Consider the following 27,899-nt stretch of genomic DNA (forward strand, 5'->3'; position numbering starts at 1 on the left):
TGCTACAGGAAGGAATTTTTTAATTTTATTTTGTTTTGAGAAGTGTTCAAGTTGGAGACACAGAAAGCAGTAAGAGGGGGTTAGAATAAATAGAATTGTAGAGTTGGAAATGGGATAATTTTGGCAACCTATGGCTTCCCCTTTTCACCTGCCCCCCATCCCAACAGTGCATGTTTGTGTGTAGGGGAGGGGGGGGCTATGTTTTTTATTTCAGAACTAGCCTTAGAACTGGACTCAGGTTGCAACGATTTATGTATGTGAAATGTCTACTAGTTTATATCCGAGGCCTTTTATCCTTGGAGCTGTCAGTATCCATAGGAGCCAATTCCTAGGGGCCAAGGTCCCTTCAGCCCCCCAATAAAGTATCTGAGGGGCCTTCCCCCCGTTCATGGCTACTACCATTCAAATGGTGTGTGTGTGTGTTGTTGTTGTTGTGATGTGATCGATTATCTCTCCCCCCCCCCATATTTTATTCAAATTGGCGCCCTTGTCCGTATCATTGGAACTGTGTATTTCTCACTTAAAATCAAGGACGTATTGAAAACAAAACAAACATTAGCTCAACTTAAGAAGCCCGAGTTCAAACCGGGGGGAGTTCCCCTCGTCGTCACCGCCGCCGCCTCCCTCAAGCGGAGGCCGCGGCTTCGGCGACTCCTCCTCCTCCTCCCCCCCGAGGGCCGGGCCAGGCCGCGTATAAGAAAGCTGAGCGGCGGCGGGGCGGGGAAGGACGGGACACTTGGTTACCGCGCCGCCGCCACCACCGGACCAGCCGTTGCTCTTGCGCCTTCCTTCGCGGACCCCACGACGCCATGAAGCCCAGTCGCCCCGCCGGCCTTTGCGCCCCCGCTCTCCTGCTGCTGTTGCTGCTGGGCTCCGCCGCCGCCGAGTCGGTGAGTCGCTTCGGGGCGTCCCGGGGAGAAGGGGTGGCGGCGGTCGCTGGGGAATAGCTGGCATTGATTTGGTAGCGGGGGCGCGCGGTTGTAAGGAGCAGGCAGGCAAGGCTTGGTATTTTCCGAAGGGGGTGGGTGGGAGTCGGTAGCGGGGAATAATTGGAATGTGATGATTCTGCCGCTCCCCGTCGCACACGCTAACTTGTGAACTTTTTTCACGAGGGGCGAAGAAGGAGAGTCTGCAAGCAGCCCCATATTTCTCCCCCCCCCCCATTGCTTTGGGAACGGGACTTTGGAACGAGCGCTTACTTCTCCTTAACCTTTCCTGGTGGTGCTGGTGCTGCGGACGCGGCAACGGGGGGGGGGGCGGAGGTCGCCTGCTTGCCTGCCTGTCCTCTGTAACGTTGGGGCGAAATTCTGCTGGCTCTTTTTGGGAGCGTGGGATGGGACTGCCCCCCCCCCCCGTTTTCCCACATGTACGCCCCTCTCCAAATCCCTGGAGTTATCCACAGTGCCTCCCTGGATGGGAGCTGGGAATGAGACTCCCCCCTCGCCGCCCCGCGTGAAGCTAGGGACATGCACATTCCTTCTCCCTCTCCCAGTCCGTTTTCGCTTGTTGCTTTCCTCTTCCACCGCCACTTGACCCCCCCTCCCCTAGTTAACAGTGGAGCGTCCCCCCCCCTTCAAACGCCTGGCGGCTGCTTAACTCTTTCCCCGCTCTCTTGTTACAGTGAGGCTGATAGGGGTGGGTGGGATAGACGACCCCTTACTCTATCCCCCGCTTTGCTCCCCTTGCGCTCGCTCGCCCGCTGGCTTTCGTCATCCTCTTGACTTGCCTTGCGGCTTCCTCGCTTCCCTCCCTCCCTCCCTCCCTCCCTTTCTCCTACCCTCTCATCTCAAGTCTCCAAATACCAGCACATTTTGGCAAATAACGTGCCCCGCTGCCTTATTTAGCACTTCCTCTCGCTCATAGCTGTGGAATGAGTAACCGCTGACCGAAAGCCTGGCTCTGTTGCAATTCCCTAACGTCATGCAGAACCCATTAAGTGAAATCCCCAAGGCTCTGGCATGGTACAAATCGGGAGTTTTCTTGTAGGTCTGGATTTGATAATTTTCCCTCTGTTGTTCTCTGACGATAGGAGACCTTGGGTTGGGTTGTTTGGTGTTTTTTTTTTTTTGCCCTTTTACTCCTCCTCTCCCTCCTTTCTCCCACCAACCATAATACACCTTTAGCTGTTTGTACAGGTAGTTATTTCTCAGGTAAACACCCTCGCCTCTTGACCTTTGACCATGCCGAATACACACTTGCTAGAATATGTTTGCTAAGACTATGCAAAACCGTTGTGGGGTGGTGAGAGCCTTGTTTCAGTTAACTTAATGGTATTGTATAGGCTTCGCAGGAGAAACTTTGCATCTGAAGGGGTGGGAGAAGGTCCTGAGAGAGCATGGAGTGGAATAAAAGAATCATTCTGACTGAGTTATGACTCCTGGCAGACTGCACCTAGGAAGGATGGGACAATATTTTAGCAGCTCCAATAAAGAGACTTTGCTACCTCTTTCTGAGGGAGTGGTAGTGTTCATAAAATAGATTGATTTATTTAATCCCTCAATAAGAACAGCCTGCTGAAACAGGCCAGTGGCCCCTCTAGGCCAGCATCCTGTTTTCATGATGGCCAAACAGATGCCTCCTGCGGTTTCCAGCAACTGATGTTCAGTAGCATTACTGCTTCTGACTGTGGAGGCAGAGCATAACCATCATGGCTAGTAGCCATTGATGGCCTTGCTCTTCATGAATTTATCTAATCCTCTTTTAAAGAAATCCAAGTCGGTGGCCACCACTGCCTCCTGTGGGAACGAGTTCCATAGTAACTCCCTTTTTGATAGGGATAGATTTCTTTTAATCTTTCCCTGTGTGGTTTATTTAACTCTTACCTGTGCTGTCTCCTTACCAATCCACCCAAGCCTTCCTTTTTTGCTTAGACTGAAAGCACAACTTGTGGAATTCCCTCCCCTTAGAGTTGGGTCTGGCACCTTGATGGAGTTTTTGTGTCACAGGAGCCTTTTTCTGCAAATGGCAGGGGTGTTCTTTGACCTTCTTGTAGATCAGGTTCAGCGTACATCATTTTGCTGTAGTTTGACATAGGCGACAGAAATAAGTAAGTATGAGTTGCCTGGAAGTACTACAGCATGTGATTGCTCTTAATGTGCTGCATTTAGTTTGTGGAAAACATAACTTCTTCATATATTGATGTGATATGACCTCATTTTGTTACTGCGATGTAGTAAATTGTTTTTTCGTTTGTCATGGAGATTCCTTCATGCACTAGTAAAGAAACCCTCTTGGGAAACTTCTTTCAGGGGATCTGGATTTTTGGGTGTGTTCCCTCCCCCCTTCAGTAGGTATGAGGGAAGCTCAGGTAATTTTGAATCTAGGATCTATCAGCACTTTTGTTCAGAGGCTTGCCACTATCTTTAAACATTCCTTCAGCTCCCTTATCAGTCAGAGATGCTGTTGACATGCTGCTTGAGTGTTATCAAAATATCTGGCCATCTTCTGCTTTTTACTTGCAGTCCTGTTAACTACCTGGCTTGAAGTAGATGGTGTGTCCAAATACACAGGAATGTACCCCCCCCTTTTTTGCAATGGCCCCATTTAGTGACAGGAAGATTATGTGAAGTTTTTAGTAGACTAATCCACGTATTTACTTGTGGCAGTTGTCTCATTTTTTAATGTTGTATTTTACTACTTGGTTGATTGGCATATAACACTTTAAAAAGTTGTCTAGTAAATTCATTACCCTCCAAGTATTGCAATAAAAAGGAAGGGTGTAAATCTAAACAAATATTTCCTGAAGCTGCTCATCCAATGCATACATGAATCTTTGTAATGGAGAATCAACCAGGTCACTGGTTTTACAAGAGTAAAGGAGCCAGTGAAATTGGCTTTCCTCTGCAGTGTTAAAACAGTAGTAGAATTTCCAAAAATGTAAGTATCTGATTGGCTCCGCTTCACATTTTGTAAAGTAGTGCAGCATTATTAATGAACAAACTGGTTTGTCCCGTCCTGCTGCCATGAGCCCCTCAGGCTTGTTCTTTCTATTCCTGCTCAGTTTTTTCTTCTGTCTCTCTCAATCAAATCAGCATTGTTAACCTGAATATGTAACTTTATTTTTTGTTTGTACCATATGATTTGGACAGGCTCGGGCAGAGTTCAGGTGTGCCCTCATTTGCCTGATGTGATATAACTACCTGTTCTGCAAAGGCAAAATAAGAATGGGCCTTGACAGCTATTCCAAATGTTCTTGCTTCATCACAAGAACATTTCCCCATATAGGCAGTATATGGTCAAACGGCACGCACAGCTCTTGTGTGGCCAGTGGGAGCCATTTAGAATTCGGACAATCCCAGCTTTTCACTTCTTAGGAGTTTCTAGTCCTCGTGGTTGCAGGGTTATCAAATAGCAGAAAATGCAGAGGAACTGGAAACATGGTAAGAAGTACAGTTCTGATTTCTGTTTTCCAGAATCTACCAACATTAGGACTGTCTCTTCCACACTTGGTGGTGAAGGGTGGAGGATCCTGAATAAGAACACTGTAAATCAAGATAACTATGAAAAATTAACAGCTGCTAGGCATGTACAGATGAAGTACAGTTCACTTTGGTCAGAAGCAATTAAAAGTGTAAATTGAGTACCTCTTGAGCTCATCAAAGACTGCTAGTATAACCATGGTTGCAAGTTATCTGAACATGTTCTAGATGAGAGATGGGGAATGTTGTTGGACTCCAAATCCCATTATCCATAATCATTGACTCTGCTGACTGTAGCAGATGGGCATTCAAGTCTAGCAGCATCTTCCACATCCCTGTTTTAGAGAGTACAAGTTCCACATCCCTGTTTTAGAGAGAACATCCTCACTAGTCTGTTTCTCTCCTCACTGTGTTTAGGAGGAAAGAGTTTCACAGCATTGTGAGATTGGCAAATCAAGACCCTATTACTAAGACCCATACACTTAAAGCACATCCAACACACATTTAAAGCACATTCCTTCCCCCAAGACTCCTGAGAATTGTAGTTTCCCTGTCACAGAGATACAATTCTCACCACCCTGCACAAACTACCACCCCCGGGAATTATTATTTTTTTGGGGGGGGGAATGTGCATTGGATGTGCTTTAAGTGCTACTGTTTGGATCTGCCCTAAGTAGCAAAAGGTGGGGGGGGGCTTGTTGACCAATGTATTTGGGGCTGCAAGCAGTAGATATATTACTTTCTATTTGTGATGCAAGCTTTACCCCACAGTGTGATAACACTGTTGATCTTTTGAAAAGTTTATTAGGGTCTTCTACAGTAACAAGGGACGTGGGTGGCGCTGTGGTCTAAACCACAGAGCCTAGGGCTTGCTGATCAGAAGATCAGCGGTTCAAATCTTCACGGCGGGGTGAGCTCCCGTTGCTTGATCCCTGCTCCTGCCAACCTAGCAATTCAAAAACACATCAAAGTGCAAGTAGATAAATAGGTACCGCTCTGGCGGGAAGGTAAACGGTGTTTCCGTGTGCTGCTCTGGTTCACCAGAAGTGGCTTAGTCATGCTGGCCACATGACCCAGAAGCTGTATGCCAGCTCCTTCGGCCTATAGAGCAAGATGAGCGCCGCAACCCCAGAGTCGCCCGCGACTGGACCTAATGATCAGGGGTAGCTTTACCTTTACCTTACAGTAACAAAAGACAAAAATATGTGCAATTTGGGTATTACGGAGTACAACATAATTACAAAAAATGCTAGGTCCACTATACAGGTGAAACTCGAAAAATTAGAATATTGTGGAAAGGTTAATTTATTTTAGTAATTCAACTTAAAAGGTGAAACTAATATATGAGATAGACTCATGACATGCAAAGCGAGATATGTCAGGCCTTTATTTGTTATAATTGTGATGATTATGGCGTACAGCTGATGAGAACCCCAAATCAACAATTTCAACTTGGGGGTTTTCATCAGCTGTATGCCATAATCATCACAATTATAACAAATAAAGGCTTGACATATCTCGCTTTGCATGTCATGAGTCTATCTCATATATTAAACTCCAGTAGCTAATGAAAACAATTGCTTACATAAATGGGCTTTTCCACAATATTCTAATTTTTCGAGTTACACCTGTATGTCTAAAACCCCAAACCATATCCCTATATTTTCAAATAACCGTGTGATGAAGACAGGGTTGCTACAGACTGTCTAAACCTGCCATTAATAAAAAAAAGGATACCGTTCTTCCCCCCTTCCCTCCCCCATTATAATAACAATAATGAAAGAACAAAATTTTCAACTACAGACAATGAAAAATTGTCCCGGCATTTGTATTATAATAAAGTTTCATTCAGTTACAGTATTCTAAAAGATACCATTCTTTATCAAACAAATTGAGTTCAGTCTGTCCTTGAATTGCTTGACGGAGATAAGTTAGAGGTTTCTGAGAGAGCTATATCCCTTTTATTGTTATGCCACATCTCTTTCAGCATCAGCTCTCGAGATTTCCAATGGGATCCTGTTACTAGTCTCATTGCATCTAATGGCAGGTATACCAAAGTCATGTGATACTGTAGGATTTGAGCCACTTTCACACACTGTGTTGACTTAAATGCTGCCAGGCTAGTGGTAGCCCCATCAGATATCCTTTCTAGGCGTCTTTCCACTGCCAGTGTCTCATAATTAACGTATGGGTCTGGGTGGGATGTGCAGTTGTGACAAACATCATAGAGGTCTAGGGAAATATCTGCACGGGCTGGTACCAGCTTTGATTCAAATTCTTGGGCACTACTTGGTTTCTAAACCGTCCGCCTTTCATAGCTGGGAGTGTAACGTTTATGGCTTGCTGATTTCCTTTAATGCTCTAGTACTTTCAGGCCTAGATTCACATTATGTGAAAGCAGTTCAGAGCCATCACCGTGATAATCCATTGCAAAATGTTGTTCAGCTTAGTTTTGCATTGAATTGTCATATCCCCCTACTTAAGAAAGTCTGAGTTGGGCAAACCTGCGCCTTATACCAGCCCAACAGTGAGAACACCCAGAGCTAGGTAGTTGCATTGTCAAGCCAAGAGGTCCCTCCACATATGTGTAATTGATCAGATTTTGGTACCAGAAAATAAGACTCTTGCTATCCAGTTCTGCTGCCATCACTTAACAACCTGGGCTGCCATGATTGTCACCACTTTTTTTCAGCCAAGATGCTTGAAAATACATCTGTGATTCCATAAATCTTAATAGTGGTTGACATGGCAGCTGTGGTGTCTAGTGACTGATTAGAAAAACCCTTGTTCAGCTGGAGAGCGCTGTCTCTGCCCAGTATGTCAAACTGGGTTGGGAAAGATGCCAACATGTGGGAAAGTGTATGACACACGATTGTGGTTCATTGGTGCTGTTGGCAAGTTCCTACATGAGACTGAAGATGAGTTAATGGAAACTTGTGGGAGGGGGAAGGGAGGGACAACCTCCAAGCATTGTGCTTACATCACATAAGAATTTGGGGGAGGAGTAGGGGAAAGAGAAGGAAGGCATTGCAACACGTTTGGGATCCGGTTGACCTCCCATCTGTGTGTGATACAGAGTACAGTACAAAGAAGGCTAATAACAGGAATGGATTGAGGTGAGAGGATCTTGTGGAGGACTGCTAAAGAGTCTTAAGTGCATGTCAAATGTACAAGAAGTTTTCCTCTTGTATCAGACACATTATTGTAAACCGGAGAAGTTAAACTGTCCTGAGTGATCCTGACCTTCTGGAAGCTGTTACCGATGACATTTGGGCTGATTGCTTAGACATGGAGTAATGCAAGCCCTGAGAAAAGAAGCTTGAAAATATTTGGATTCAAATGGGTTTGTTGCGACGAGGCTGATAAGCTCAGCTCCTCAGAACAGAGCAGGGACACAGTCTGGAAAATAATTCCCTAAGAAGAGGCAACAGTTGTTCCTGTGTCTTTTAAGGTGTAAGCAACAACTTGAATGCACTGATACACAGCGGATAACTTAATTATAGGACCTTTGGCCATGTTGAAATAACACATTTTTCATGTTGCAAGGCCCTTAAATGTATTTTTGTTTTTACCAAACTCAAATCAGTTTAAATTTAAACAGAGGTGCATTCCTGTGACCAGTTCAGCAGAACTTTGTCTGTAGAGGCAGAAGGAGATGGCAGAATCAGTTCACCTTCATGCAAGTGACTTTTTCAGTTCGTCTCCTACCGTAGTGCTTCTTGTACTATTTCCCTTCTTATTTCTCTTTGTTTTCCTATTTCTTTCTTTCCCAGCTACATTGACATGTGATGGTTAAGGATGGGGAGGAACAGAATAGCTGGTAGGGACTAACTTCATTACGGAAAAAATAAAAGCTTCATTGGAAATAAAATAAAAAATAAAAAAAATCCTTCCAGTAGCACCTTAGAGACCAACTAAGTTTGTTCTTGGTATGAGCTTTCGTGTGCATGCACACTTCTTCAGATACCAAATAATAATTGGAAATAAAGTTAAACAAAAACACAACTACTGCATCTTGGTAATGAAAAATTTAGAGATTTGCAGCACAGTCCTTTGCATGTCTACACTGATAATTCCCATTAAGCTGAATAGGGTTTACTCTTCACCTAAGTGTGTGTAGGAACGCAGCCTGTGAGTGCACAAAATAATTCGTATTAACTAAACTTGGCAGAACCTGTGTACAGTATAAGCTCTTGGAGGCTCACACCTATTTACAGTGAGCAGGTGTCATTTAGGACAGCAAACATTTGACATGTATGTAGGACCGAAGGTGTGGACCTGTTGAATCCAGTAGAAGGAAGTGTGTATTTGCTTGGCCTTAACCCATGGAAAGATCTGTGGACACAGAATTACATATGTGCCAGTGTGTGCATTTTGTGGATGGCCTTTCTGAAGCTGTGAATTGCTAACTGTCAGCACCCCCACCCATTCATTAGTAATGGTAGCAGGTCTTGTGCTTGAGTCAGATTTCTGGGAACTGCACGTTGTTTGGAAAACTCCCTGATTCAGTAGCTACAACTGAGCATGTGAATGAGTGTTCTTTTCATATAAAAGTCACACTGAATCAGCTTCCATTGATGTGTTGCAGTTCTGGCAAGTGATGTAAAAGAGGGGGAACTGGCAAAGACCAGAACTCTCTTGTCCAAAAATTCCAAGCTAAGGCGGACACTCTTCTCTCACTCCTTAAGCAGCACTCTGCAATCTGCTGGATTATGTTATGAATACCTCTAATTTTGACTCCGCAGGTTTGGCTGCTTCCTACATAGGAAGAGTTCTGCTGGACTAAGTCAAAGGCCTATCTTGCCTAGCATCCTATTTTCCACAGGGGCCAATAGATGCCTCTGGGAGGACTCCAAGCAGACATGGGCTCAGTAGCAGACACTTGCTTATATTTACCAAAACAAAATAAATAAATAAAATCCTTCCAGTAGCACCTTAGAGACCAACTAAGTTTGTTCTTGGTATGAGCTTTCGTGTGCATGCAGACTTCTTCAGATATTTAGCAGCAACTGGTATTAAGAGACACCGAAGGGATGGTGACTCATATGGTAATGCCTTTGAGTCATTGTGGAGAGCTTCTTCTGTTGGTTGGCCTCTTCCACCCAGCCAGTGGATTGGCAGAGTCAATCAGTTATCGAGATTCCCTTTCTGAACACTAAAACCTTAGGAATTTTAAAGAATGCCAAAAGGGTTGACGTATTGATCTGCACATGCTTAGATTTCAGCTAAATAAAGAAAAGACTTGGCATCCAGCAAAACAGCACTAGGAGCGAATATGTGGCAAAAGTGGCACTGCAATTGTACCTCGGCAAATTTCATTTTTTTTAAAAACCAAAACAAGGGCATCCAAAAATGTATTTTGACCACTCTCTTCCCTTTTGGTTAATCCTCACACTGTTTAGTATTTCTCCAACTTGATAGGGATTCATGCAGGTGGGCTTCATTTAATGGAAGAATTCCCTAGTTCCACTGACTCCTTTCTTTGTGCTGCCCATTTTCCTTCAGCTATGGCAATGCAAAGATTGGTTCAGTGCACTGCTTGGTGTGCTGATACAATAGTGGAAAGTACCCGATGCTTTGGACTGTAAACATTACGTATTTCCTGTGATTCTGGAAAGCATCATTGTCTGGAAAAGTCACTGTATTAATTACTGTAGATATAGAAGAGGAAGGCTGTGCTTAATCTCTAGGCCCCTTGATTAGATTAGATTATGTAAAGCAGAAACCCCTGCAAGAAACAGCTGTGCAAACAAACCTAGACAAACTGTTGCTACCTGTAAAAAAAAATTCCTGGTAACCTTGCTCATCAGGACTTAAGTATGGGGGTGCCAGATAGACGAACAATTAAACGTACCTTAGCAATGGAAAGCTAATAGGATCTTGGAAACAACATCTTTGCCTAGGGGAAAACTCAAAAGGTCACAAGGAGCTATGAATCAGCTACTGTATGGTTGCTAGTCAAGATGGCTGTATCCAGCTTCCAGGATAGGATAACATGTCCCTGGGTACCAGTTGCACAACAACCATGGGAGAGGTCTCTTGCCCTTGTGGGCTTTTTGTGGACCTCTGGCTGGGAACTGTGGCAAACAGGATGATGCACTAAGCAGGCCATCTCATTTTCCTAATCTTTTGTAATTTAGATGTGGTTCTTCTTCCACACACATGGACAATTTATTGCACTCGGATCACCTAACAAATATTTTGGATCTGCTTAGAAAAGCGGAACATTTTCACCTCCCTTCCTGCATTTGTTTTCTTGGAATCTGCAACTTGTAAGCAGTCAGTCATGAACACAAGTGTGTGCACAAAGAGTTGTATTTGCACAAGCTGGGTAGGTGGGGGTAAATCCTTACCCCATACTGTTTCTGTTGTCCTGAACAGAGTGCTTGGAACATGGTGCAGAGTGAGTGCAGGTGTGAAAACCTAAAAAGCTTATCTACATGGTCTCAACTCATGAAAGCAGTGTTGGATTAAACCCTGTGGAGGCCCCTAGGCAATCAAAATCCCGGGACCTACCTCACATTGAACTAAGAAAGCTTGATTGTAGCTTACTTTGAACATCAAATCAATATTATTTTGATCCGTTGTCGCGGGGGCCCCATAGGCTGGTGCCTCCTCTGCCTACCTGGTAATCCAGCGTTATATGAAAGCCAGTGTCTCAAAATGCCGTGTAACCTTTGTGCTGGTGTAGCTTTTGGGGCTTTAAGACCTTCTTAGGATACATAAGACAGTTGAAATACGCACGACTGTAATTTCACCAGAGAGTCTGCTGACGGGAGGATTCCCTTCCTTCCTTCCTTGGAACTAGAGAGTCACAAGATTGAACCAAGTGATACTTCTGCTTTCCCGGCATGGTTGGCCGTGTCAGATGTGACCTCACCCTTCACCTTAGCAAAGGCATTTTGAAGGAAGTTTGTTGAGTCAGAACAGGCTGCTGATTGCAAGTTTCCTAAATGCTCTGAAAGTCTTAAGCAACACTTTTCTAAGGCACAGGCCTTAGAATCCAATAACCTGAGAATCCAATAACCTGAGAAGCATAGAAGTTTACCTTGGCTGAGGGACCACATAGGCTGCCAAGCTGTTACGTGAGCCCAGCACAGGTGGGGGAGAAATGATGGGGACGTGCCAGTTTGGCGCTTTTTAAGGGTTGCCTTTGCAGCTATTGTCAATACGGCTCTGTCCAAACATCGTATTCTGTTTACTTGGTCGCGTTAGGTAAATCTAGTGAGCTTAGTGCACTTGTAAAGCTGACCTATATGGGCTAATATGATTTGAAGTCCTGTAGGGCAAAGCCTGCACATGACTTGCAAGCAGAAGAAATTGGCCCAAAGGGGTGAACTAAAATGGCTGTAACATCCCTTCAGAGTATATATAACTTGAAGTTTCATCATGAAAGCAGCAGTCCTCTAAACATTGATTCAAGTCCATGTATAAATTCTCATTTTCTTTTGCTGCTAAGACATTGAGTTGGCTCAGTACTGCAGGAACAAGTAGGATGCATATGCTCTTCACTAGTGTGCTTTGCTTCAATTAGCTCCTGGTTTAGTCAAACCATAGTTCTACACCTGAATTGGCAAACTGTGGTTTGGAAAAGGAAAATGCAGCTGTTGGGTGGGGGTGGGGGGAAAGGGCAGGTGGGCTAATTCAGATCAGGGCTGGGAGAAGGTTGACCTTTCTCCAAATTCCCCTGGTAGCAAAGATACAGACTCTTAATGAAAAAATGTCTCGAAGAGGAGCAGATTTTGAATGTAAGTTTAAAAAGTACACTGGGATCTCTTAACTTTATGCAGAATAGGTGTGGTTTTTTTTAATCTCCCGCTAACCATTTTAGGAAGACACGTAGAAATGACTGGGAAGACAACTATACTGTGCAGGGAAAACTTCCTAAACTCGTTTGTTTTAGGGCACCCATTTGATGTTGACTTGCTTGACCAACACTGTCCTGCTCTGCGGTGCCCTTCATGAATATTCTGTGCACCTGCCCACTCACAGGTGTGTGCACCTATTCACCTGGCCTTGCCATTGCATGTAAATGGGTGGTGCAGTCTAGAACATTCCCATGCAGCTGCACTTTGCAGTGTAAGATCAAGGTGGGGTAGCAATCTGTTTTGCCGGGAAGCTATTGTTGAACTTACCTTTGAAGAGTCTTTGATAAGCTCTTGAGGAACCGTTCCTGTGTGACAAATCTCCTTCAGAGGTATGGTTCAAGATGAATTCAATAAATTACCTGTCACGGAAATCCAGCTTAATAAAGGCAGAATAATTGGTGTAATACAGAGAAACATAATAGGTCTTGTTCTTCAGAGCTAAGATGAAACAAATGAACTTGGTGCTTGTATTGGTGACAGTGCCTGTAGCTTAGCTTATCCTCAAGTCCTGCAGGAGCATTAGTGACATATAATTCAGTCCTTTGCACCTGTGTACTAGCTGTGAAACTTAACTCTTGCACCACCACCCACACCATCCTGCATGGTTCCCAGAGCAAACCCCTGCGGACTACAGAGGGGAGGTGAATCGGTGCAAATCTTGATTCTGCTTTCTCCATCTTGTCAGCAGTATTTGCTCCCAGGAATCTCTGGATCCAGGCCTGATTGGATATGCAGAATAGCCCAGGGAGTGCAACACTGGGGAAAGGGTAGTCAGATCAAAAGCTTGAAAATAATAGCCCTGATGATGAAGGCAGAGATGGAGGGGAAGTAATAATGGCCTGGGTGGGGGAAATACTGGTCAATCATTAATTGTGGGCAAAAGAAAAAAAAACTATCCTGTGAAGTGCTAGTTTCTGCGCAACTCCTGTTCACCCCATCTCTCCCTCCCTGCACAATGAGCAAATTAGATTTAGGCAGCACAAGCTATTTACTAGTCCAACTCAGAATGATTTGCACATTTAAGCGAACACTTAAAGGCATACTGCGAAAGGAAGGGTACACATAGGGTCTGGGAGGGGCCAGGGGTGTTTTAGATCCCAAAGGTGCCACTCCTATCTGACTCAGAAGCCAAGAACAAGCATGCTTTAAAATCAAGACTGGCGAGAGTTGTAGAGCCACTACAGCCGACGTTTCACAGGCTTGGGAATACTGCTTCTAATCCATCTGTCCACACATACGTAGCCTGTCACTCGTGTGTGTATCTTCTGCACCCAATGAAGCTTTTAGCATCTTCGGCTAACCAAATAAAGCGGTGCCATAAACAAAACCTGACTGGCAATTCTGCCTCCGCTTCTTTTCCCACACTTTTGTAAAAGCTGCACCCTAAATGCATTGACTTGAAGTTGGGCAGATGCAGACATTAAGTGTATGCGTCGGCCATATTTTTTTTGGTGGGGGTTGGCTTCTGAGAAGACCGAATACCAGGAATTAACAGCATGGGAACGCAGCTCCCCCCCCCCAATTGAGTTGCTTTCCATCTGCAAATGGTTAGCGGCAAACTGCCGCCACCTTCCTTGTGTTTATTGGTCCAGTTCCTTGTACTTGGTGCTGCCAGCCCAATCGGTCTGACAGTTTACCCCACCTGCTTATGTACACATTGCTGGGAAGTACTAGCTAAGGCAGGCTATGGAAGATTTAATTGCCTGCCCCGTTAAAAGCAGTGCATGGCAAGGCTCTGTCTCTTGAGATTTTGCAAATTGGAGTCTGCTGTCTTTCAGCAGAGCCTGGAGGGGACTCTGGATTCTGGGGCTTGGGTCTATAGAAGTGAGTAGTTCTGAAAGCTGCTAGAGTCACAAGCAGGATTCCCCTAATAAAGCAACTAATGGTCTTTGATGTGCTAGGCAGACCCTTTCTGCGCTAGCAGCAGTTTTGGGTAGTTCAGTTGGAAAAGCAAGAAGAAGAAGAAGAGTTTGGATTTGATATCCCGCTTTTCACTACCCAAAGGAGTCTCAAAGCGGCTAACATTCTCCTTTCCCTTCCTCCCCCACAACAAACACTCTGTGAGGTGAGTGGGGCTGAGAGACTTCAAAGAAGTGTGACTAGCCCAAGGTCACCCAGCAGCTGCATGTGGAGGAGCGGAGACACGAACCCGGTTCACCAGATTACGAGTCTACCGCTCTTAACCACTATACCACGCTGGCTCTCAGAAGTGGTGGTTGAGCTGAAATCATGAAACAAACTCAGATATATAAGCTAGGTGCCCAATGGCTCCTTAAACCAAGGTTGCAGTCGCCAAAATGGAATGTCTAGTTGCCATTTTTGAGCAAGATGGCTCTAAAGTCTTATTTTTCAAGTGATGGATTGACTGATTGATTCTCAGTTAAACATCTGGCTAGTTCAGATGACAACCTTGAGCTACGCTAAGAGCTTTGAAAACTTAAAGAACAAAAGTCACTTCATCCAGGGACAGTCCACATGTATATTGGCCTACTCCTACCTCTTTTTCTTAATGGGGATTGCTCAGGCTGCACAGGAAAAGCATTTGGGTTCCAGAAATTTATTCTGGTTGTGCAGATAAAATATAACTGATAGAATTCTACAGCTTTGTGGGGGGTGGGGGGTGGGGTTTACAAGTGTGAAAACAGTCCAGATCCAAAGATCCCCAGATGGTGGAGATGTCAGGCATCAACCTGGTGCCCAAATATCTTCACTTGTGTGCAAATGGTTCAAAGCCAGGTGCAAAAATCGTGTAGCTCCTGGCTAATTTTGAACACTGCTGTTAAAGTGAGAAAGGAACCAGCGGTTAGTACCTCCTTTCCAGGGGGCATACACATTAAATATAGCTTTTATTATTGATCCCTGCACTAACAATCATCCTTAGGAATATCTGAGTATGTCTTGGTGCATATGATTTCTGTGGCACTTTAAATACTTGACTGCCTTGCTGCAACAGTGCGTGTGAGTAGCAGAATCAAGGTGTGCATGTGTGCCTGCACACAGTCTGTGGCTGGCAGCTGCAAAGCAAATCTTTCAGCAATTTGTAGGCTAGAAAAGCTGCTTCTCCGCCCCTATGCTCCTCCCAGCCATGTTTGTTAATCTCTCTTGGCACTCGATATGGCCAAATCTGCTTAATGCTCAGAAGATACGCTGCAACTGGATTAAATGTAGAAGTGACAGGCTTCTGTAGTTAAAGGATTCAGCTGGAGAGCATATTAATAGCAAAGCTTGTATACGTTGCCAGAAGCTCGTGGAGCTGCAGTGCCCCTCTGGTTGAAAAACAAACAGAACTGCCCATCAGGCTGACCCTGTGCGGCTCTGTTCAAAAAGCAGAAAATAATGGGGGAATAGCAAAATCCAAAATCTGCACCCACAGCTTGCTTTCATTTTCTAAAGCCAAGCAGGGCTCTTAGGGTGGGACAGAACATGGTAAACAAACCCTGGAGATTAACCCCCCCCCACCCCTTTCGATGCTCCCAGATCATTATGAAACATTTGAAATGTATTCATTCATTGATTCTGGAATATCAGGTAGTTAAGACCATTAAGGTCTTCGGAAACAGAAAAGAACCCAATTTCCCTTTATTAGAAAAGGAAGAAACCTAGCTGCAAACTCCAAAACTGATACCTGAAACTCGGTGGAAGTCTAAAGGATCTCCAGACAGAGTTGCCATTTAAATTGGCCCAAAGCAAATGCAGAGGGGCCATGCTCAGACGTAACATTTTGGAGTACTTAAAGAAAACAGAATTCTCAAAATGTCTTGTGTGTTGGATTTGGGGGCAGTTGGGGCATGGAAATGGGACTGCATATAAGACAGAGTGAATGGCAAGTGATTCATTCTGGGTGCAGCTTCCTATTGTAAGAATGGCAGCAAGGGCCAAGCAAGACTACATAATGCACCTTCATAGAATCAGTGGTGGATTTAGGGCGGTGTGGATGGTTCCCTCACACAGGGCGCTGAGCTGAGGAGAGAAGAAGAAGAAGAAGAAGAAGAAGAAGAAGAAGAAGAAGAAGACTGTAATAATAAACAACAGCCTATATTTATACCAGTAGTTAATAGAGAAGATCCATAAAAAGCAACTGTACCAACAGGAATTATGGTGAAAATAAGAAATATTCAGGAAAGGGCACCAAATTTTGCCTTCCCATATTACTGAAATAGATTAGTACATTTTTGCTCATATTGGAAGGTGGTTGGCCTTGCAGATTTAAGTCTTCCCAGGGCACAGAAATGTAGTTACCACCCTGTTCAACAGGAGTGCCTGTCCAAGAAGGTGGTGGACTCTCCTTCCTTGGGAGGCTTTTAAGCAGAGGTTGGATGGCCATCTGTCATGGATGCTTTAGTTGAGAGTTCTGCATTGCAGGGGATTTGGACTGGGTGGTGTTCAGAGTTCCTTCCAACTCTGATTCTATGGTCTGTTTAGCCTCAGTCTCCATTTACAACTTGTTCGTATGAAGTAAGCTGCCCAATGTTCCTTAGGCCTAGCAACAAACCCTGTGGTTCTTAGTGACCCATATTCCCAGCTACATCGGGAGTAGCTTAGTGTAAACCAAAGCAAAATAACTAAACTTTGGGTGTGCAGGAAGCACACCTGAGAAGCTAACCTGAGGTTAAAGAGCTGTGCTTAAAAGCAAGCAAGAAAGGAGGCTGCTCTTCAAGGTTAGTAGACTTGTAGCTCCCTCAGGACATGGAGTAAGCTTGCCCTTCCTGGGAGTTGTAGCTGTGGCCACAGCTGGGGGAGAAATTCAAAATGGTGGATGGAGCAATCCTGTCTCCTCTATCCTCAAGTTGTGTCCAAATATTCTGTTTTCTGGTGCCCTGTAGATAGACTCTACTGCTAAAGAAGTTGACTTTCAGTACCTTTTTGGCCTCACTAAATGTCTGTTAACTCTCAAAAACTCTGCGTATTATTATACATATAAAGAAGTTTTGTTCTTGGATTAGTCACCGAACGCTTATGCTGAGTTCATGGGCTTGAGGAAAGCCTTCTTGATTCTGGTGCCCTCCTGGCATGCATTTTGAACCACAACTCCTGTCTGGAGATGGAGCATCAGATTGGGAATGGCTGATGTAGGACAATGGTATTTCACTCAATTAATCACATGGGCTCCTCCAGCAGCAAACACATCTGGGTCAAGTCTGTGTTTGTATCTGGCTCGGTCACTTAAGTAACGAGCTTAAGTAATAGCTTATCAAAGCACACAAAAGATGGCACATGTGTGACTGTAGTCTTGCTCATCCTCTGATCTGATAACACACCCACCCACCACCCACTTCTGTTAGCCATTTTTCTAGTCTAGCCTGCTTAGTCTTTCAAGCCTTTTGTCGGCAACAGATGGACACAAAGGAAAGTTATACCTGTGATTCATCACAATGAATGCAGTCTTAGTTGACATATGGGTGTGCCACAGCAGTGAAGAACTGCTTGCTTTGGACTCTTTGCAATGAGGACAAAAGCTGGTCGCAGTATGCAGACCGACTCTCTCAGAAGTCTATGGCCTCAAGGACCAAATTCTGCACACAAAATGCATCCCATCTTGCAGAGTTCGGTTTTCCATCTGGGTTGCATGCAGAGTGTCTAGATCCTGTAGCATAACACAGTTGAGAGATCTGGAATCTTGGCTAGTCCTGATCAGAGGCAACCACAGGCTACTGCTGCCATTGACTGCTTCTATAACTGGTGCTGAACTTGCATCAGACTAGAGCTGGCAAGACTATTTTGGTGCAAAAGGATTTGCAAAAGGACTTTCTGACCTGTTTCCATCAACATGCCATTCATTATTAGTGCCATTGGGTCATCCATCCACTGCTGCAGCCTCTTTGGCTGTATGGGCTCTCGGTTCTTCCTGTGTAAAAGCTTTCTCCTATGCTAATAGTAAGTTAATAATCAGTTGCTCTTCAGTCAGTGACTCCAGATACCTTGACATAGAGAAATTCTACCTCCTCTATCCGGGCAGATGGAAATTTGTCCCCCAGGCGGAAACAAAAAATAGTTCAGTCCCCAAGCTGGCAAATGACCTAACGATTCTGGAATTGAGTTGTGTGTAGTTCCTAAGCTGCCATACTGGCCTTTTGATACCCAAGGTGTACTGAGCTGCAAGGGAAGCTGTCTTACCTCGGAGTAACCCTGAAGGTTGCTACAGGTTCTTTGAACAGTGGAAGGTAAATAGGCTCTTATGAAACTGCGTAGCTTGACATCTGAACCTTGGCAAAGTCACTTTGGCTTTTATGTACCGTGCAACAGCTTATCTATTGCTGCTGTTCTGTGCTAATTCCATATCTGTGGCAGCATTAGGCCCCAGCATTTAGTTCTTTTTTTATTTTCAAAGGGCAGCTGCTGAGTTTGCTTTTTAAATTGTATGTTCTTGATGGAGCACTTAATTCAAGTGAGTTAGTATTTATTACGAAAAGAAAAAAAGAAAAACCACCCTTTGATCCTCTTGTCAGCAGAATTTTCAGATGGGGGAAGCAAACAAATCTGTCAGTTCCAACCTTTGTATAATTGTGTTAATTGAATTTGGAGGCCTTGGGGAAGCAAACAGTGCCGTTTCACATACGGCTGGCTCCAACACTGTGGGGGAAGACAGGCCAGACATTCCCTCTGCCCACTGGCAGCATAGGGCAAGATGGTTGCAAGAACTTTAAATAGGGTAGCTACTGCCAGGTTGTCATATGATGTGGTGCCTTTAAAGCTGGCCGCCAGAGAAGTTGCATGCTGTCTTCACCCTTCCCTGCTGTAGCAAGCAGAGGTTTTACTTTGATGCATAGGAAGTTTCAGAGTAGAGTGGATGAAACTCCGCAGGTAGAGAAGAGCAAGGCAGCAAATGAAATGGACCACATCTTCTCCTGGAACTAGTTCTGGTAATGACCTGGCAACCCTCTTAATTATCAGTGGGTTTGTAGTACACCCTGGCACTTGGGTGATCTACTGTTATGTGTCACCTTACCAGCTTGAGTTAGGGCTCTGGTATGGTGACTGGTGTTGCTGCTTTTCAATGGTACATCTTGCAACTTGATGCAGAAACACACGCCCCTCACCTGCAGGAGCCAGCTGTGCAGCCCGTAAACACCTGTGGCTTTTAAACATGTTCTTCTAAGTTGGTTGATCAAGCTACAAGTCATCTTTGAATTCTGCCTATCTTTGGAACAACCAGTTTGGCATCTGGTCCATCAAGACTCTTCCTATAAATTATATATAAACACACACACACACACAGAGAGAGAGAGAGAGAGAGAGAGAGAGAGCAAAAATACAGTTCTACAGTTTCATCCAATTTCTGCTTATGAATACAATGCTTTGTCTTACATTCCGTAAATAAAGTACTTATTTCTAAATCCTACTAATACAGCATAAACACTCCAGTTATTTCTTAATTCCTCATTCATTTATGCTAGTTCATAACACTTAAAATAGAATTCTTAGAATAATTAATTCTAACTCCCTTTTCTTTTATTTGTTTTCATCCAATTTTCAGATTTATTAAATTATTGTGTCTAATTACCCAATCTGTTAACTTCTAGTATTCTCTCTCTCCCCCCCCCCCGACTACTAATATTGGGAAGTTTTTAATGCTTGATATTTTACTATGTTTTTATATGTGCTGTAAGCTGCCCAGAGTGGCTGGGGAAACCCAGCCAGATGTGCCTGGTATAAATATTATTATTGTTGTTATTATTATTATTAACCATTCCTTTTAAATCTTGGTTTTCCCTTCTTAGGTGAGAGAAACTGAGACTATGGACCCACAGCTGTATGAATTTCCATCTGGAGATTTGCCAGATGATGAAGACTCAAGGCCTGACTTTGTAATTGATGAAGATGGCTACGACTACTCAGGTTCAGGAGATGAAGAAGGTATATATACTTCACTCTAATCTGCCTCTAGCTCCAAGCCAAACAGCCTTTTGCATGTGTAAAATCTGTGCTCTTCTTGCATGGGCTTGTAGTAAGCCGCAGGTTATAAATCTGAGATGAACACAGGTTGTTTGCATTGTGCTCCTATTTACTTTGCTGAATATCATCTGGCTAAACTCGGGGCGAAAGCATTGTACTCCCTAATTTGAGGCTTTGTGAGTGCAAAACCACCCTTAGCCAGGTGTGTGTGGATGGGAGTTGTCGATGCTCAACCTGCTCCGCCATTTATTGCAATCTGAATGCCTGCTTATACTTTCTAGTTCACATGCCTAACTTGAAAGGGAAAGAAATGCTCTTCTGTCACACAACCACTGTTCCAACAGTGTGGGGATGCAGCCTGCGTTTGTCTGAAACAACTAGCTAAGAAATGTTAATATCCTCACTGCGGCAGCTGGTCACTGGCCAGGGAAATTTACCACATTGTTGTGGTTCTGTTAGACAAACCCCCATTACGGCTGTGTTTAGGAAGAAGCTTTCCTCCTCCTTCCTTCGGAGATGGCTCTTCTTTCTCCCTCCCCTCTCATTCCTTCAGCCTTTTGACAGCACAACAGCCTCGCATTTTGTGCCCCTTTGCTTTTCCCAAACTCCCAACACAGCCCTGCTCCAACAACTTGTTGCCCTGTTGCACGCTGCGTTCCCAACACGGAGGAAAAACAAGCTCCGAAACTAGCACGCAACAAGTTGGGGCAGATCTGGGGCTTTACGTGAGCCAGTTCTCCTCAAGGAATGGGTGTTTGAAAGAAGGGCAGTTCCTCTCTTGAAAACAAGTCAAACAGCACGCTGTGTGTGGACTTGCAGTGGCAGCCCTGGCTGCCTGGAGCAAAACCCACTAGGTCAGGAAAGTCGGGGTGTGTGTGTGTGTGGAGATGTGAAAGAGGAGAGTGCATGATGAGGCAATAAGCCGTCTGATGCAAGTTTGCCAAAGTCTTCTGAAGGATACACAAATCATGCTAACGGCAGTATGAATCGCAGTTCCTTCATTTTGGTGAGAATTAATACATTTTTTTTCCTCATTATGCAGATGATACAGAGGGTGCCTTTCTTCCAACCTCTGCAAGTCCTATGGTAGGTATTTGCAAATACTCTCCACTTGGCGAAGAAGTCATTCAGTTGATGTGCCGCCTAGGATTTGCTTTTATGTGGTTCTGCGAACAGGCCACCCAGCTTTGTTACTGAACCCCTGCAGGAACACTGAAAACTGGAAATGCAAAGGGACAGTGGCTTGTATTTGCTGCACTGCTGAGCGAACCTCCTGTCAGCACAAGGATTTATGCCTGTCAAATGGGACTTTCCTCCCACTGTGTGCTCTCTAAATCTGTCCTGGGGTTTTCCCCACAACTCTTTGGAGCAGATTTGGGGCAGGTGTGGTGCACATGTGGTGGGAGAAGAAGGAAGGGGGGGGGGAGTCCCATTGCACAAGTGGCAATCCTTGTACTGAGGGGATGAGGGGATGGGTTACTCCTGGGTAGGTTTACATATTGTGTAGATCTGCATGGCTTTGGCATAGGCAAATGGTGCATATTAAAGACCCCTGGGCATTTTTTTTTTAAAGGTGTGCTATGCAAGGTAAATGGCGATCGGAAATGGCACATACCATGGTAGCAAACAGTACAGTGTAGTAGCACTTTTTTATTTTCTTTATTGGAAAATAAGAAGTACATAATTGCAAATACACAGAGTAGGATAAGACACGAAAAACGAAGAAGAAATAGTACCCGTGCAGAAAACAAAGCAGAAAAAACAAAAATGAATTGTATACATTACAAAAAACAAAAGTTACTGTAGTTTAACCCGACCTTAATACGGTATTTATAAAAATGAATTCCAAATCATCGTAAAATTTGTCCATGACAAGTCTGTTTGTACAGTGTAGTAACACTTGACAGTGCTATCCGTTTCCAGAATACCAGGGTGTCTCTGCTACATAAGCCTCTCATGCCGCCTGCACAACATAAAGCTGTTCTGGAGCAGCATCTACAACTGTTGGCCAGTCCTGCCGTATTGTCTCTAGATGTACTGACCCTTGGTTATTATCATTCTCTTGGAACACTTAAGGGGAGACGCTGGCGCTCAGACGGGTTCAACCGTTCACCCTTCTTTCTTTTCCGTTCTGTGAAGCATTGCCCTCAGCTGTGTAGGTACAAAGGCATGACTCATCTTTTCACTTCATTCAGGAGCCCATGGACAACTTTATCCCTTATTCCAAAGGAGAGACAAAGGATAGCGAGCCTGCTGTGATAGAAATAGAAAACGATTCTGTTCTCAGGAAACCTGCACCCTCTGAAGAAGGCGATGAGCCATCCAACAAGATCTCGATGGCCAGCACAGCCAATGGCAGCATCTTTGAGAGGACAGAAGTTCTGGCAGGTAACCATCTTCTTTTTGATGGAAGAATTAAGTTTGCCACTCCTTAAAATGGGAAGAAGCTTCATTTGCTGAAGAGAAGCTTTTTATCAGGAATACAAAGAACTTACAATACGGAGATGTATTGCAGAAATAGGAAAATGAAAATATACAGGAGTGGTGGGGAGAGGACGTATTTTTAACTGTTTAAACAACATGGCCAGTGGTTAAGAGTGGCAGTCCCGTAATCTGGTGAACTGGGTTCACGTCCCCGCTCCTCCACATGGTGACCTTGGGCTAATCACACTTCTCTGAAGTCTCTCAGCCTCATTCACCTCACAGAGTGTTTGTTGTGGGGGGAGGAAGGGAAAGGAGAATGTTAGCCGCTTTGAGACTCCTTCGGGTAGTGATAAAGCGGGATATCAAATCCAAACTCTTCTATACCCATGTGAAGGCCTTAGATGGGCTGCCACAGTTCTGAGAAACTCATGGTCGTCTACTCACACCGCTACCCAAAATAAGAAGCATTTCCGTTACTTAAACTTACATTCAGCCTAAACGTTCAGCAAGTTTCTCTTCACTGAAGCAGCCCCTCTCCCCAACTCCATATGAGTGGGTGCAAGAAGTTGTGTTTAGAGATTGGGGCCCCGTGGAACATATTTGTTCTCTAGTGAGACGCTAAGTACAAAGATAGGGCCATGCTCCTTCCATGCACCCGGCTTCCTTCCATCGGTTGGAACATCTGCATAGCTTCTGAGAGCATCAACTGTGCTCTGAATTTTAGTAGGGCTGCTGCTTGTGCATGCTTTATAAACCATGTTTGATGTTTTATCGTGTTTTTAAAATTCTGTTGGGAGCCGCCCAGAGTGGGCGGGATATAAATAAATTATTATTTTTATTTATTTATTTATTTATTTATTATGCTGAACCTGTGTAGACATTTCGACCTGTGCAAGGAGCTGACGTATGTAGCAGCTGTGATTCCAGTAGATGAGATCTCTCTTGCATACACTTCCTGGAGCACTGGAATGACTCTCAAAGTCATGGCTGGCAATACCTTGACCCTCTGTGCTATGAGGGTTGTTGCAAGGATAGGTGGGAAGGGGGAGAACATTGTGCTCCATCTTGAGTTCTTTAGGGCAGCAGTTGGATGATTTAATTGTAATAATAATAATAAATACCTAGTATCAACTACAACTAAAGTTGGGTGCCAAACAGCTTCCAGCACTTACTGTGTAGCGGAAGCTTGAGACAGAAGCTGCATTGCATGGGATGTGTTGGAAGCAGGTGCAAATCTCTTCTGTTTCCACAGTATTTACTATATGCTGCTATTTCCTTTCTCCCTTCCCCCTTCCAGCTCTTATTGCAGGTGGGGCAGTCGGGTTGCTGCTGTTTGCTGTCTTCCCAATCCTCCTCCTGATCTATCGCATGAAGAAAAAGGATGAGGGCAGTTACGACCTAGGCAAGAAGCCGATCTACAAGAAAGCACCCACAAACGAATTCTACGCCTAAGGCCTGCCAACGCCACAGACCCATTTGGGAGTCAGAAACGGACTTTGTAAAAAAAAAAAAAAAAGGCATTTGGACTGCGGACAAGAAGCTCTGAGACAAATGCTCTCTTGGATCTAACCGTCAAAGTGATTTTTTTATATATATATAAACTTTGTGACCCTTCCCATCCCGCTAGCCAACGAGGATGCAAAGTAAATTTTTAAAAAGGCAGCGTCCTATGGAGAAAACCCCCCCTTGTGGGGTGTGCGAGTGTGCATGTGTCCTGAAACGCAAAGCAAATTTTGCCAAATGCTCTGTTTTGGTTGGGTGAAGGGGTTTCGTTTGTGAAACTGTTTGCATTTGGTCGCGGTGCTCCAACTTGCCTTGTCTGCAGAAAAGGTGTAAGTTCATCTCTACCTGTAAGAAGGTTGACCTGTAGCAGTCCAGCTCTGCAAGGCTTTTTCTTTTTTTGTAAAGAACTTATTTATGAAATCTCCTGCGCTACAGTGCACATTAGCCTTGGGAGAGAGCAAATCTGCTCTCTGCAGACTTGAGTATCTCAGTACTATTTTGGACTTGGCTGTGTGAAGAGGTGATTTCTTCCTAGGTGGAGAGAGGGCTGAGTAGCCTATAAAAGCAGAACAGTGTGTGTGTGTGTGTGTTGTGGGGGGGGCAGGGGGGATGTCTCCCACTTTTTAAATGGAGCTGAGTTGAAGAAATACCTTTTTTATTTTTAGAAGAGGGGTTTCCTTAAATAAAAGACGCTAAGAAAAATTCCCTGCCTATACAAGTTTGTAGAAAGTATTCTGAAATTTTAAAAGTATATATATTTTGTAATTTTCATGAGTTCTTTTTTTTAAGTCCCCTTTTCCCCTTTGCCGGACATCTCTCCAGATGAATGGCATTTTATATCGCTCATTGCCAGAACCGATGCAGCAGCTACAGTATGTTAAAGCTCTCTAAGCTCATATCATAGGCTATTCTAGGCAGTTGAGAAGAGAATATTTATATATAATTATAAATCTATTTTCTGGAGTAAAAGCAAATAAGTTTCTGGGTTTTTATATAGAGCTATTTATACTTTCTAAGATGGCTGCTCTGTTTTTGGTAACTCTTCTTTTTATACGTAAAACACTAATATAATGAAACTCCTAATGATTGTGAAAACTATTTAAGCTTGATTCTGTGTACTATACCTGAAGGCAATAAATTCTGCTAGAATTAATGTCTGTATGCAAAAATCAGATTTCCCTGAACATGACTAAAATATAGTTGGAGGTTTGTGTTTTTAGCCTTGTAATATATTATCAGTGCTGTGGAGCTCTATAATATATATATATATTCCAGTAAAATGCACACTTAAGGTTTTATACAGACTTCCTGCAAGGGGTGCTGGGTTGCTCTCTTCCTTGCAGAGTCTCCCTAAATGTCTTCCTCTTCTTGATGGAGTCATTACTTCACATATGGTGTTGCTAATCAATGGCAGCTGAACAATTCAACTGTGTGGGTTGGAGTCTAGCTTTTACAACCAGCTTCACGGCACGGGGAGCATGGAATTTCACTGCTGGGGGTGTGGGTATGATTCGGCCACATGCTGCTGTTTGCTTCTCCCCTTTTAATGCCACGGGGTGACAGAAGACAGACTTCAGAAGCTGTTTGGTACGGAGAGTGCAAAGTTGCTATTCCCTCTTCAGGCAAGTGCGAAGAGGCTCCAAATACGTGTTGTAGCACATGCTATGTTTTCCTTTTGGGCTCTTAATTGAGGCTATTGGCTTTCAGACTTTTGAATGGCTGTTCCCCTTCTAAAGAAGAGCATCTTCAGGGCCAAGCTTTTTCTCCAGCTGCTGGTTCTACCTGACTGTAAATGCTGGTACCTGTTGGGGAGAATCTTGATCCACTGATGGTTATGCCAGAATGGTACAAAAGTTTCGAACAACACGTCTGTGCTGTGCAAATATTAAAGTGGGGGGTGGGGAAGTGGTTTCCCCCCCCCTTTTTTCGTTTTGGATTAAGGACCACATTTCCAGCTGGGCAAACTTCTAGGACCACCACATGCTAGTAGTGAGCAGGAGCAGGAGCAAAAGTGGGTGGAGCAAATGTTGCCTTTGCTAATTTCTCTCTGCTCCATCCAGGCAACCAAAGGCACTCTCAGAATTGAAGGACACCTTCTAGCCAGGCAAAAAGGGGATATGAAGAGGTGTGTTGCCTGGGGGAAGAGTCTTGAGAGTCAGGTAGTGTCCTAGAGGTTTGCGTTTGGCGTCCTGGCTTGAGATTCCTCGCCCCTCATTTAGAGGGAAGTGTGCAACTGCTGCAGCAGAGCTAGGCTTAAATCCTAGTTCTTTGGGTTGGGGAAGCGAGTCTCTTCGAAAGTTGCTTTTCAGGGCCCCGCTTGATTCCGATGTGATCGGATTGCATCTGCACAGTCTTGTCACCTCTGAGAGCAAAGGGAGGTCTCCGTACAGTGTGTGTGGGGGGGGGAGCGTTTTGTATAATTTGCGGGAAATCGGGTACTGTGCAGCGCAAGGCCATCTCCTAACCACACAGATCCTGGCATAATCTTGAACTGCTTGCATTCTTTGAGCTGTAGCTTTTTAAAAGTGACATAGTCTTAACGCCTAACTTTGTGGTCCTTGTGTGAACAGAAGGGGCCTGTGCAAGATTCTCTGATAAGACATTACCAGAACAATGTACTGCTTGCTCTCCCCGTAAAAACAAAACACTTTTGGCAGTGAATTCATGCGATGGTTTTTTTATCAAGTGTATGTTAGACTGCTCTGATGAACATATGGGTAAAGTTTTTAAGTCTGTGCAATGGATTTTTCTTTGGCACAAACACAAGTCTTTTCAAACTTGGCTTCTGGAATTGTTTAGTTTGGGGTAGGGGGCTGAGTGGGGAGGATTATATACTTAACACATTTTTATAACGATTGCTTGGAAAACATGTCTGCCTCCTGATTGCTCAAATGAGATTTCTTGTATATTTGCTTTTGTTTTCACTGTCACTGATTTGATAAAATAAACTGGTACTTTCTTAAAAAATAAAATAAAATAAAATAAATCCTGCTTTCTTTTGCATAATTGTATTATGGTGATGAATAATGGGTAGGTTTTGACTCATCTCCCTCTACTCAGAGGGACCAGCCCAAAGGCTCTAGCCCTGCCTGCGTGCATGATGTCTGTTTTGAGTCCGAAGTGGTGACCACTGGAACACGTAGAAGTGCCTCTTCAGACAAAGGGACCTTCTACCCTTTCTAAGGCTCCTCCCCTCCCGGATGTTTCCCAAGCAGTGTTGAACTGTGTCTGCACACCTCTGACCTCTGTTCTGCTCTCCTCATTATTCTGCATGTTATTGGAGACCAGGGGCTAGGGGAGCTTGTCTCAGCAGGAGAGAGAGACACCCTGGATTCTCCTGCAGCCTCTTGACCCCCTTCCTCTGCTTCAGCCTCAGAGTCTGGACTGCCCCCTGTCACCGGCTCTTCCTGCTCACATACCTGTGTTGCTCCTTCAGTATCCAGTACCTCTTCCCAATCTTTTCCTTCTGGCCTTTCCTGGGCACCCCACCACCAATCCCCAGGTTCTGAGCCTTCCTGCCCGGGGAACCCCCAGGGGAACCCCCAGGCTGGTGCCTCCCATCGTTCCTTCAGCCAGCCAGTCCCTGACACTGGGCAAAGAACAGGGCCAATGAGGGGGAAGAGTCCTGAAGTTCAGTTATTTGGTTCCTGGTTCTGAAGTTCCCCACTCCTGCCTTACATGCAAGAATCTTCCTTATGCCAGGGACACGTGCTCACTGCTGGAAGTAGAATGCTGGTCTAGATGGTATCTTAGTCTTATTCAGAAGCAGGGCACTTACATCATCCTAAGAACA

General features: G+C 44.4%; 1 protein-coding gene across 1 annotated transcript; it reads left to right on the plus strand.

Moving 5' to 3' along the window:
- Positions 1-679: 679 nt before the first annotated feature.
- On the plus strand, positions 680-26,626 carry SDC4 (syndecan 4). The gene is made up of 5 exons (XM_033153427.1): positions 680-890; positions 20,005-20,140; positions 21,222-21,265; positions 22,375-22,567; positions 23,901-26,626. Exons 1-5 carry the CDS (start codon positions 810-812, stop codon positions 24,053-24,055), a joined length of 609 nt encoding a protein of 202 aa, XP_033009318.1. The 5' UTR covers positions 680-809; the 3' UTR covers positions 24,056-26,626.
- The last annotated feature ends 1,273 nt before the right edge of the window (positions 26,627-27,899 follow it).

The sequence above is a fragment of the Lacerta agilis genome, chromosome 6 (assembly GCF_009819535.1).
Source record: "Lacerta agilis isolate rLacAgi1 chromosome 6, rLacAgi1.pri, whole genome shotgun sequence".
NCBI lineage: Eukaryota > Metazoa > Chordata > Lepidosauria > Squamata > Lacertidae > Lacerta > Lacerta agilis.